The sequence below is a fragment of the Eurosta solidaginis genome, chromosome 2 (genome assembly GCF_040869045.1).
Source record: "Eurosta solidaginis isolate ZX-2024a chromosome 2, ASM4086904v1, whole genome shotgun sequence".
Classification (NCBI taxonomy): Eukaryota; Metazoa; Arthropoda; class Insecta; order Diptera; family Tephritidae; genus Eurosta; species Eurosta solidaginis.
The window spans coordinates 167771732-167785404 of record NC_090320.1 but is presented as its reverse complement, the minus strand read 5'-3'; the positions used below and the strand labels follow the sequence as shown (position 1 = coordinate 167785404).

The window sequence follows — 13673 nt, the reverse complement described above, 5'->3', positions numbered from 1 at the left end:
ATGTTGGACAATTTTGAAACACATTATCATGATGTACTCGTCAAGGCCTACAACGGAAACTAGGTCACTATAAAAGTGTAAAATAACTGTAGCACTGTGTAATTCTTTCAGTTTTATGCACATGTAAAAAATGTATATAACTGAAGCATAAATATATATATATATCTATATATATATTTTTTTTTGTAGAAAGTTCCTTTGTATAGTATGTCTTGCAGATACATAGAATCTTCGAAACTAAAATTCAATTGTATACATATCTTAACGCTTTCTGAAATTTCATGAAAATTAATTGCACTATAGGTGTATTCGGGTGGAATTATTTAATTTTTTAGTAGAAAATATCAGCTTTTTTACCAAGAGAATATGCACCATTGTGAATTTCTACAAGTGGCGAATGTTTGAAAAAAAACGTTCACAATAGTAAACAGCCTGGATTTGGCAAGCACTTCGAGTGCATTTCTGCCATAAAAGCTCTCAGTGAAAATTGCCTTGCAGATGCCGTTCTGAGTCTGTATAAAACATTTAGGTCCCGTACCTTCAATTTGTAGGAAAGATTAAAAAGAGCACGATGCAAATTGGAAGAGAAGCTCGGCCTTAAATCTCTTCGGAAGTTATCGCGCCTTTCATTTATTTATTTATAAAATGTTTTTTTAACTGACTGCTCATATATTATATATTAACAACATTTTAAAAATTAATATTAATTTGTAGTCTCATTTTCTATGGATACGTTTGTAACACAAATGAGCAATTTATGGTACTTCAATTTCTTAACCGCGAGCAAAAAACAAATCTTTCTTCCATTCTCTGGGCATTCGCGACAGCCATTCTCCCTGCCAGAAATTATTTGACAGGTATGTATGGCAATTGAGGAATAGAAAGATTTTCCACGTGTCCGAATTCACAATGATATGCACTATTACGTCTAGAGTTGCAAGACCCAACAAACATTTAGGTTAGAAAACGATTAGAAGACGAATCAATTTCTAATGTATTTCTCTAAGGTAGAAGGTTAGAGGACGATTTGCAAAACTGTCGCGAATTATAGCATTCTCGACAAAAAGGAGACTTCGTTCTCGATATCGAGAAAAGGGTTAGAGTTTTACTCGAATTCTAACGTCAATTTCTAATGAGAATTTTTAAGTGATGCGCAATGAAGTTCAATTATTTAAAATATCAAATACTTTTATTAATTCCAATGTAAAATAACAATATATCTCTAACGTTAGAAACTGTGTTTGCTGGGTATCCGTGTACCTGCGATTTTGTCACAGCTACTGAGATATCAGAGTATATTACAGCGACAGCTTAGAAGGAATAACCGTGACAGATTGCCTGCGCCAGCATTTATGACCCGTTACCGATCACGCTTACCAATAAACTCAATCACAGACTAAAACAAATCACAGGAACAAATCGCTTCTATGCTATGAGCCAATACAATGAGCGTATTATTTAAGCTGCGAATGAATAACAGTAGATGTTTAGCTCACAGACCTAAATATATCTGCCCCCTCGTAACATAATTAACTGCCACCCACACATGCTTGTGGTCACTAGCACACAGGCATGTGTGAGTGGTAGTATGTGTGCGTATTTATACTTTTACCGCTGTGAGCCTGCGGTGTAGCAACTGGGAAACCCAACGAAGGTGCTGCGTCGTGGGTTCATGGGCTTTTGTTGCAAAGGGGCTCGTCCTCTTTTCCAAGACTGTACCGGAGCGACTCGGGATTTTCCCCGACCAAGGACTGTCATTTCAGTGTAACCCCATTTAATTAGTTTTAATTCCTCTTTCAATCCAGCAGCCAGCAAGAAACCACGGATTATCACATCCACGTAAGTGCTAATTATCATAATCTATATTTTAGTATAATGTTTCCACAACATTTCTTGATTTTCCATAACGCCTGTTGTTTTCTTTTATCATTTAATAAAAAAAAATCCATTATATTTCCGTGAATTAATACGAAACCCTTTTGGTGTCTTCATTTTTCTTCTTTTTTCTCGCCTAAACACTTCTTTCAACAATCACGTGGGTGCGCGCCGTTGCCACCACGCAATTGTTCATGGTCCTTCATATTTCGAATCAGCCAAAACCCACAAATACTTCAGACAATATCGGAGCATCAACGTCACGAGAAGCTCAATTACGACGCAATGCTGAAAGAGAAAATACTCCGATTAATAATGTGAACTCATGTTTAGCAAATACAAGTAAAGGGGTATTATTAGAGACAGCTTAGGTTAATATTCATTTTAATGGTATTGACTATTCAGCGAGAGCCCTAATAGACTCTGGATCTGAATGCTAGTTCATTACCGAGAAACTCAAGCGCAGAATTAATCTGCCATCCAAACACCTGCAGCCCAAGTTTCGGGCATCAATAATACAATTTCTGCACAAGTAAAAGAAGCGTGCAACATACAACTGCGGTCAGCAACAGACCCATTAATCGAGATCAATACGAGCAGGTTGGTTTTACCACAACTAACAGGGAATATTCCAACTTGCCACATAAACGAAATGACTAGGCAAGCATTCCCTGACTTAGTGCTGGCTGCAAAAGATTCTTTGTCAATGAGCCAGTCGATCTAATTCTGGGCGGATACATATACCCCCAAATTATCTTACGCACATTAGGAAAGATGTGCTAAAATCTATTCCGCCAGACTCAACCGACTGTTACTTCCTGCCTCACCATACTGTCATAAAGGAGGGAAGTACACAACACGAACGGCAAAGTCTAAATGATGCTCTATATCCAGGTCCGATTCTTAAATCCGACCTAACAATCTTAATACTTCGTTGGAGACTTTCAAATACGTCTTCAACAGCGACATAGAGAAAATGTATCGCCAAATATGGGTCAACGCAGACCAAACAAAATACCAGCGAATTTTATTTCTCAAGTGCCTCAAGACCCCAATTAACTTATATGAATTATTCGGACACTGCACCAACTCGCTGATGACGTGGAGACCTCGCATCCAATGGCAGCAGATATCCTGCAAAATTATATGTACGTTGATGACGTACTCGCCGGTGGGCACAGCATCGAAACTGCGATAAGGGCAAGGGATGAAATATCATCGGCATTACAATCGGCAGGTTTCCCATTGCAAAAATGGACGTCCAATTGGAGAAAAATTCTACAGGGTATACCGAAACAGCACTTATTAAACGAGGATTTTCCAGAGTTTGAAGACACTAGCACGGTAAAAGCACTCAGTATAAGGTGGAACGCCCATTTCGATTTCTTTTACTGTGCTGTGAAACCCTTTGAGAATACCAAAAAAGGTCAATAATTCCTGCGATCGCAAAACTTTTCGACCCTCTTGGCTGGCTGGCACTAATCATAGTTGTATCCAAGATGATGAAGACGTGTCAGAAACCACTTTATATCGGTGGCAATCATTCATGACTGACTACAATAAAATTAACGACATACGCATACTGCGATGGGTTCACTATACAATGAAGGACAATATCCAAATACATGGCTTCAGCGACCCCTCACAAACTTGCTGATGGCCAAGACGAGAGTAGCCCCGGTCAAAACCATATCGTTGCCTCGACTTGAACTCTGCGGTCCAGTTCTACTAGCAGAAATAATATAATCAGTTATTGAAAATATGAAACTTTCGAACATATAAGTAACCCTCTGGACAGATTCAACTATAGTGCTGGCATGGATCCGAAAACCACCATGTTCGTGGTCAACGTTCATGGAACATCGAATAACAAAAATCCTCGACAAAGTAGAAGACAAAGTATGGCGGCACGTAGACTCCGCGTCAAATCCTGCCTCTTCGTTTCGGATCTAATCGACAATTCTTTGTGGTGGAAGGGACCTCCAATACAAATAACACGAATATTGAGGAAAAGAGGGTAAAGGTTCATGAAAGGTCAGTTAATAATAATTCTAACATCCTTAATAGGTTCTCCGACTTTTCAAGTGCTTTGCGGGTTATATCATATTTTTCGGTTTTTCCGAAAACTAAAGCTTTTTTCAAAATAGCACCTGATGAAATAAAAACAACGACAGAACGATTGATAGCAATACACCAAAGGCAATACTATCAAGAAGAGTACGCAAATTTGAAGCTAGGGAAACTAATTCATGGGAAGAGTGAGATTTTACCCTTAAACTCATTATCCTTCAATATAATCAGAACTGGTGGGACGGTTCACGCATCTAAAGATATGTCCTACAATTAGCGTCACCCCATTATCCTTCCACACACCTGTAGGTTAACCAGACTCATAGTTAAATTTATGCATATAAGATCTCCCTCCATGGAGAAAACCAGCTGATGCTGCGCCTTATTCGCACTCAGTGCTATTACAAGAAGCGGGCACAAACTCAACTTATGGGAATCCTTCCAAAGGGGCGCACTACCTTTACTAGAGCCTTCACAAACTGAAAAGGTGTTTAATTTTAAAAATGAAAGAAGCTAAGACGTTCGTAGTCAAAACATGAATCTTTTTTATTAAATAATTGCTTTCTCTTTTATAGTAATTTACTTAACCTATACATTCATAATAATCTTAATACTAATAAACTAAAAATATGTACATTGATAATAGGGTATGCATATCTGTAAGTTTGCATACAGTCTTTGTATACATGTAGAATTTTATGCATGACTCCATAATGTAGGTTTGTATACATTGTTAGCAACGTCAGCAGATCAATGCAAGTACTTTGGTTAATGTTAGGCATACATGTAAATTTGTATGCCTGTCTCACAACGTCTGGTGAATGCTATGCATATATGTAAGTTTGTATGCCTGTCTCGCAACCTAAGCAGATCAATGCGGGAATTTGGTTAGTTCCCATAATTGGTTGTATGTAAATAATAAGCAAAATTTATTAGCTGTGAACGGACACGGGTTTCATATTCGGCATTCCATTAATGTTAGTTAACCGTCTGGGTTAGTTCAATAATTTATGTTGTATAATATTGTAATATGATTGCTATTAAAATATATTTGGCATGGAGGTTCATGATGCGTAATGCCGCAAGTGTATTACATAGATGGGTATGACGCATAATGCTACAAAACACAGGGGTAGATTTCGACGGACCGTTTGACATAAAGTCTTACGGAGGGAGAGGGTGTCGGACCTCAAAGGGATATGTTTGTTCGTCTGCTTTTCGAGGAAAGCTATTCATCTTGAAGCGACAAACGACTTTAGTACCGGGTTATTTCTTGCTGCCTTCGCCAGATTTGTATCCAGACGAGGATGCCCAAAAAATATCTACTCCGACAATGGTACTAACTTTGTCGGAGCTTCGCGATCTTTACGATCCGAGTTTAAGGCATTTCTGCTCGAAGCAAGGGACGAAAAAATGAATAAATATAGCCATCAAACTCTTGCATGAGATTTCATACCCCAAAAATTTTAAAACCCATTATAAAAAGATCGCGTCTGATCACAAATATATATTTGAAGATTTTACGACTCTATTATGCCGATTTGAGGCATGCCTCAACTCCAGACCACTCACTCACTCATCCAACAAACCTTCCGACCTGGAGCCGCTTACTCCAGGCCACTTTCCCGTTGGTGGGCATCTGTTAGCTCCACCCGAAATCGACTTTAATGAGAATCCTTCAACAGTAAATCTATGGCAAAAAACGAATGCCCTGCCCCAGACATTTTGCAAAAGATGGAAATCGGAATATCTCACCGAGATCCAAAAACGATATAAGTGGAAACATCCACAATCCAACTTAAAGCCCGGGGACCTAGTCGTCATAAAGGACAACCTCCAACCCAACGAGTGGAGAATGGGGAGAATCGCCAACATACACCCGGGCTCTGATAACCGTGTACGTGTTGTTGACGTCAATACAATCAGGGGACAAATTACCAGACCAATTGCGAAATTGGTACTACTTCCGTCCAAGGACAAGGAAGATGAACTTTAATAGTCCAAATTCCTCTATACCAAATAACCCCTCCCCCATCAGACACTATACAGAACGAACGTTATTCTGAACAATTATCCCACAATTCACTCACTAACCCATAGCGAGGACACCAGAACCGATAACCCGGCTCTCGTTCCCCCGAACGAGGCCAACATACCGATAACCCCGCTCTCGCTCACCCCGAACGAGGCCAACAGAGCCCTAACGCAGATACAGTATCTGCCAATATTTCTTTCAACAATTACGTGGGTACGCCGTTGCCACCACGCAATTGTTCAGAAAATAATGAGATATAGCGATTAATACTAAAAAATATACACACAACATTACTCGATGAAGAGCTTTACGCTCATCACCTGAGTCGAAGTAAGTTCGAATGCCAACTATTACGCAGAAATATTTGTTGGAACTGCGCATTATTATTGCGCTACCAGCATGACGACGACCCTCACATATTACTTTAAACTATTTTCGAAATTTATTATTAGGCAAATTTTTTTCTTCATATTTACAAATACATTGTTCGGAAAACATTGATAGATACAACAGGAGGGAAAGACAAAAAAATGTTTCTACTGGTCCCACCTTTTACCAATTAAACTTTCAAAGTTTTTGAATACTAGCTTTCATTTAAAAAATTCATTTATGTCAAAAATTGTTAACCAATTTTCGAATAAAAATTCAAATTTCAATTTGGAACCTTGAATTAGAAAAAAACTACGTTATGCTTCTAAGGTTATAACTTAGGGCTAGAAATGGCGATAAATTGTTTCGATATCAACACATAAGTAAATTAAATTCAATTAAAATGTCGATACGATTGCCAGAACAACAAAAAAGAAAAGGTGCAATGAGGATTCAGAATCGACTCGACATTTTCTGAAAAACAAATAAATTTATAAACAATTAAAATCGTTGTTTTAATAGGCTACTTGAGTTGTAATGAACTTTCCCTGGCAGTTTGCAAGAAAGTGTTGAGCAACGATTAAGTTCTAGCATGGGTAATAACATGGGACGACCCAACCAGATTGAGCAAATGGCAAATGCATGGCAATTAAGGGGGGAGGTTGTGCTCGTACTCCGTTTTTGAAGACCAGACGCAAGTATTGTTATGATTATGCACAAATTACATTCACCTCGATGACAACGTTACGTGCAAGTCTGTAGACCACAAGTCAAAGGTTTTGGCATGTGTCGCCGCAAGGCTCAATAGCTTCTGTACACGTCAAAACTTTTTGAGTTTTTCCACACGGGCAGGAGCGGGGCAAACTCAATAGACAGTCGCCACAAGGTCCAAAATAACAAATACGGTTGCAAATATGTGAACCAAACGAATATTTAGAGCCGCCTATCTTATTGCAATGCCATTTTAGTTCTAAACAGTTGCGTTTCTTTACTTCACTTCCACATTCACAGATTGCATACTATTACTAGTATGTACACGATGGGCATTGATTTGGCTTAGGGCAGAATTCTTTGCACTTATGCCCGCCACAACGCAGTACTGCATTATACTTTCTATTGCATTTCCATTCTTTATCTGTACAACTTTCAGATTTCTGTGCCGATTTACCGCACATACAACTTGTATTGGCATATTACGAGCAAGGTGGATATGGCCCTGGAGGACAGAGTAGCGTGCAAGTATGACATGTTGGTTGCAACAACTTACAACACCATTCTCCACATGAATAGGGTAAAAGAAGTGGTGTTGATTGTAGATTTTTTTCTCTATCACAAGAACACTTACACTTGGTGGGTCTTTCTTTTGTGGTACAAGTTTTCCGACACTGGGGACTGCTCCATTGTAGTGTGCGAATACGTTTTAGTGGAATAAATTCACCCATATTATTGTAATGACCTTGCACATTGGGCTGCAATTTTGCCTTTAATTGTGCAATACTATCTTTAGAACAGCTTTGAATGCAGTTGAAGTGAAAAAATCAATGGCAATAGTTGCAAGCCCATACCGCTTCGGCTCGTTTTATACTACCAATACATATTAGACATGTTGCTGATCCTGAATGCAAAGCATTTGCAAAGAAAGAAGCACTCTTGTGTGGTACAAGCGCGGGAGTACCAGTAACGTCGATAACGTTGGCTACGGGTTTGTAATGTTTAAAGGAAGTCCAAAATTGTTCCTTCATCCAATTCCTCCTCATCATCGTCTGAGCTAGGTGTGTATTGTTCAAGAATTTTTTGAGCAGCAGCAGCGTGTATGGCATGAGATTGATCAAAACGTTTAATTTCATTTGGCTTTTGCTGTGTGGATTCTGTAGTGCCTGCACTCATTTTGTCTTTTATTAGAAAGTTCAGACATTTTTTGACTAATTCTTATATTCCTGACGTGATTAAAAAATAAAATACATATTAAGACAAATGTAAACGTATCGACTATTGTGTATAAAACACTAAAAATAGCTTCATTTCACACAACCAAACTTAACCACAAAGAGACTTACAACACCACCACACGAGCGTACAACGCTCCACTAACTAAAGAACAGCGCAAGTATTCAATTGAAAAACTTTAAACGACTGGTGCTTTGGTGCAGCAAATCGTTGCTGGGCTCAAGTCGCGAAACCGCAGCGTACAAAGCAAAGCGGCGCAGGATTTGTTTTTGTATGTAAAAACAGAAATGCGCGAAACGTCGCAAGAGGATTTGGTGGCATTCCCTGACGATTTCGATCACCAAATATTTAGCATGGTTAACTCGGCTGATATCAATGATAAGAAAGGTGATGTATTGGCAATAAAATGTTTAATAAGTGGCGATGTTGTGAATACAATGAAACGTATATTACCCTATTACAATAATTTGCGCATATTACTACAATCAAATGATACCACTGTAGTGGAAATAGCAGCGCGTACTTTGGTAAAACTAGCTAACTTACTTGGACCTAAGAGTGCGGAGTCGATTGAGATTGATATAAAGCGTGCCCTTGAAATGTTAAGTGGTAATCGACAAGCAGGGGCGGATCGTGACATTGTGGGGCCCTGGGCTAATGTTACTCGGGGCCCTTTTTTCTATGGTGATGCACTATATAGTTATCAGAAAAAAAATCAGCTTATAAAAATATTTATTTATCAAAACAAATATGACAATAAAGAATATTAAATTACAAATCAACCTTTCTGCATTTTTGTGCAGCGAATTCCTTTATTTGCTCATTAACTGCTAAATCCTTTGTTAGATAACAAGCTCAAAAGTTTCGATAATTTCTCGATAAGAAATTCCTTGGAATTAATCGAAAAGATTAAAAATTTACATTTGACTTCCAAAGATTGTTTTGCCTCATTCGATATAACTTCGTAATTTTCGAATGTACCAAGAAATGGCGCCTTAGATTCGTTGCGTATTTGGCTTGATAAACAAAATATTAATCCGACGATTGCCAACGCACTATTTGACTTAACTTTTACTTGCATTAACCAATCCTTTTTCCAGTTTAGAGGTGAGTTCTATGAACAAACGGATGGTTTACCAATGGGGTTAAATATAAGCCCCTTTCTTTGCAATTTGTTCATGAACACAATAGAAGAACATCTAATTCGAAGCTCTCTTTTTCCGCGTGTTTACACTCGATATGTTGATGACTGCTTTATTATCATTTAGAGAAACAAAATCCAGCAGACACTAAACTTATTTAATTCAATGAATAATTCCATATAATTTACATGCGAGCACGAAACCAATAACGAGTTGCCCTTTTTGGACTTAAAACTAAAACACACTACTGATGGAGCTATCGAATTTAATATTTATCGGAAGCCGACATCGACTGAGCGCTTTATCCCAATTGAGTCGAACCATCACTACTCTCACAAATTAGCTGCTTTCAATTCGATGGTGCATCGTCTTGTAAATGTCCCACTGAGCGATGACGCATTTAAAAAAGAAAAGCAGACAATAATACATATTGCAGAAACAAATGGGTATAGCTCTAGCAGTATAGAACAGCTAGTGAGAAAACACCGAACCAAAAAAGATAGACGTGAGAGCAGTTCTTTTTTCGAAACGGTAGGCGGGGAAGATAAAAGTAGGTCTTGATGTAGCATGACATATGATTCGCGATCTTTTGATAATATTAAAAAAATATTTAATGCAGTAGATTTAAAAGTCGCTCCGAAAACGACAACAAAACTCAAATCCTTACTGAATTCAGCCAAAGATAAGTGTGGAGGTCTGGACAAACCGGGAATTTACTCCATCACTTGCTCATACAAAGATGACGACGGGAAAGAATGTGGAGCGAAATACATTGGCCAATCGACACGCACTGTTCGGACCAGGTTCAACGAACACTTGATATACATAAAAAATATTGAACCGAAAAGTGGAATCGCTGAACACGCTTTATCGAATCAGCACTCGATAAGTTTTGACGATTGCAAATTAATTAAATCTGAATCTAATATAAATAGATTGAATATTTTAAAATCGTTACATATTTATGTAAACAAAAATGTCTCAGTAAATCGTGATACTGGTCCCCTGTATTCTAGTCTCTTCACATTGTTGCAGTAAACTTCGCTAGTTCCGTGTCTTGTTAGTACATATTAGTTTTGTTATGGCATATTAATTTTTTTATCTTTATTTCATTTCTCTTTACATTGTATCAGTTTTTTTTTTTGTTTTTGTTTTAATGCTTCACTGAGTGATTTTGTTAGGCTTATTTGTTAATTTCTGTTGACAATGGTTAGTTGAAAACTAACAACTGATGATGACACCACGCGCGTGTCGAAACAATTGTATTGTTATAAATAAAACAATTTAAACGAATGAAAGGTGTTGTTTTAATTTTATATGTTGTAGCAATTCTAAATATTCTCGCGGAATTTTGTTCTCGCGGATTTTTTTATTCCCGCGGAAAAATTTCTCCAATTCTTTTCTCCTTGGGAGAAGAATAATTGGGGAAAAGGAATTTCGAATTTTCGAAGTCAGCTGTTTTGTCAATTGAAATTTCGTTGCGCATTTCTTATTTTGTTTAAAAAATTGTAAAGTTTAATTATTGTTGCCAATTTGTTTGAAATTAAGAAATAATGTATAAACAATGCACATTATTGCATTTCATGTGGTATTCACTGAAATGAGTAATGAATTGGTGCCACAGCAACATCAACAGAGGAGCATAAGAAGAAGACCGGCGGGATAACACAAATCCGCCGGAGTTGCCTGCATTCATTCTGCAAAGCCATTTTCTGGCGGCCAAGTCGAGTTGAGTTCGCCTTTCGTCATGTGCTAAGATCTATTTAAGCCTTCTTAAAAAATCCTTGCGCAATTTCTGGATGGCTGCATCAAATATGCGAAGAGCTCTTCCGTTGCTTATGATATACTTTTCGACTTAAAATAAAGAATATTGTGGTTGTTGTTGTTGTTGTATTAACAGTGAGAATATTGTGGTAGAACGTAAATACATATTTTAGCACAGATTTGTACAAATAAGTGTTCTTTCTTAAAAGAACCAATTTACTTTAACTATTTTGATGCATTCCCTTTAATTTAACTAGTGAAAAAACTCCTATGAAATGGCAAAGAAATCTCCCTCTCCCTCACATTCATAATACCTACTTTTTTCCCATAACCGGTTTCCTCTTTTTCGAACATTGTTCAGAATAGGAGGAAAGGGAGAAGTGAAAAAACTCACAAGGAATTTTTATTTAGAATACGAGGAATGGGAGAAGGGAAAAAACTCGCACGGAATTTTCGTTTAGAATTGGGCTGATAGAAAGAAGAGATAAATGATTAAGTCGATCGTTCGACGTTGTTGTCCTATACTTATTTGCATTATATGACATCCTGGAGAAAGAGCGCTCCGCTTCGCAGCTGGTGATGGGCAACGTCAAAAAATTTTTAAAATGGTGTAACAATTAGGAAATACACCAACAAGTTCCTTTTCATAGATAAGCTTATAAATTTCACTGCAAGAGGTGTAACAATCTGATTTAGATTGTAGTAAATATGATTTTATTTGAATCATTCATTTACTAAATTTTCATCTACGTCATCTGAATAATATTTCACAATATTGCGTACACTTTCCAGATCAACGCTTTCCTGGTTTTTATTCTGCAAATCCATTAAAAAATTAAATTTTTTGCTGGTTGTCTCATAGACTTGACCCCTTTCATTTAAATCCATAATCAGCTTATCCAATGCAACGTTTAGCGTGTCTCTTAAATTTTTCTGCGCCGCACACTGAGACTTTAGCTGCAAACTTATCGGCAAATTTTGAAGTAATTTGTCTCTTGTAAACGTCGCTGTAATTTGTTTCCACACTAGTACTTAATTTTTTAGCTTTCTCTTCGTACTCTTTTAGCTTCTGATCTGAATGCTGTCGTATGTTGTACACGAACTCTTTCAACGAAACAATTATGTATTGCCTTGGCATATATTTAAGCCAGGGCTCTGTATTTTTTTATTTACTACTTGAAATCTCTCCAAAATTTCTTCCTAAAATGTGATCAAAATTGCAAATGAGAGTTCGCAAGTTTATTAAATAAACTTCGTGCCTCTTTTCTGAAATCAGCTTTCTCATCCTCATTTTCGCTAAAAGTTTTTAAAATTTTCACCATTTTAGAATAAGGATTTTTTAAAGCTTTGACAGCCTCATAATAATAAGACCATCTGGTTTGGCTTGAACTTTTTAACGTAAATTTTAGTTGCATTTCACGATGTAACAATTCCCACCTATGGGTTGAAGATGAAAAGAAAACATATATTTTTTGCACCACTCGAAAAAAATTTCGGTTGCAACTTTAACACATTCTTCACTAAATAGGTTAAGGGAATGCGCAGCTTGGACACCTTTGTACTGACCCGACATATTGGCTGCGTTGTCATAAGACTGTCCCCTACAATTTTCCAGTATCAGCCCATTTTTTTTTTAAAAAGTCTTGTAGAATATTAAATAAGTGTACCAGTATGACTACTAATTTTGATGAACGAGACACATCTTTCGTACACATTTCCCTGAACACAGACGAGACACATCTTTCGTACACATTTCCCTGAACACAGTATCGTAATACAATATCAAGTTGGTCATTGTGAGACAGATCTGGAGTTGAATCCATCACGATTGAATAATAATATGTGTCGTCGTTATTTGATTTATAATTTGTTTCACTATCTGTTTGCCCATAATATCAATAACTTTCTCATATACTGTTTTTGGTAAGTACGATATTGTTGATTTCGGTTGCAGTTCTCGCTGTTCAATATGTTCCCGAATGAATGGGTCAAACTCTGCCAATAGATCCAGAGCTCCCATGAAATTACCATTATGTGGTGAACCAAATACTTCTTCGGAACCTCTAAATGCTAAGCCTCTTATACTTAAAAATTTTATCACAGCAATAACCCGTTTCATGGCATTATGATAGTACTCTGTTTCTTTCTTTGATTGATCCTGGAGCTGATTATCTACAACAGACTTATTTTCTTTTCGTGTCAGCCAAGCTAACACAGAAATTTTATGTTCATTCGAATTTTCGTGATTTTCTAAAGACGTTCCTACGTGTTTCCAATCAGAAAATCCCGTTGTGTATTGAGAAAGTGTTTTAGAAAAAAGTTTGCAAGTCAAACAAAAAATAGTCCCAAGGCTGGGTGAATAGCACAACCAAGGTCGTTCCAGTAATTGGCCGTTTTTCATTTTCTTAATGAAATATCTGTCTGAGAATGATCTATTTTGATCTTTATATTTTTTTGTTGAAGCTGGATAT

The 13673-nt window shown here is 37.2% G+C and overlaps 1 protein-coding gene and 1 pseudogene across 2 annotated transcripts in view; both read right to left on the bottom strand.

Moving 5' to 3' along the window:
* Nucleotides 1–1791: 1791 nt before the first annotated feature.
* The window catches only part of Uvrag (UV-resistance associated gene), a 297213-nt gene continuing 285331 nt past the window's right edge, over nucleotides 1792–13673 (bottom strand). The window contains exon 5 of one of the 2 annotated variants that reach the window (XM_067766380.1): nucleotides 1792–2163. In XM_067766380.1, coding sequence (XP_067622481.1) covers nucleotides 2151–2163 — 13 coding nt within the window. In that variant the 3' untranslated portion in view covers nucleotides 1792–2150. The remainder of the gene's footprint in view (nucleotides 2164–13673) is intronic. The other variant, XM_067766376.1, reaches the window with a different exon arrangement.
* Nucleotides 6851–8236, bottom strand: LOC137239997 (NF-X1-type zinc finger protein NFXL1-like; annotated as a pseudogene).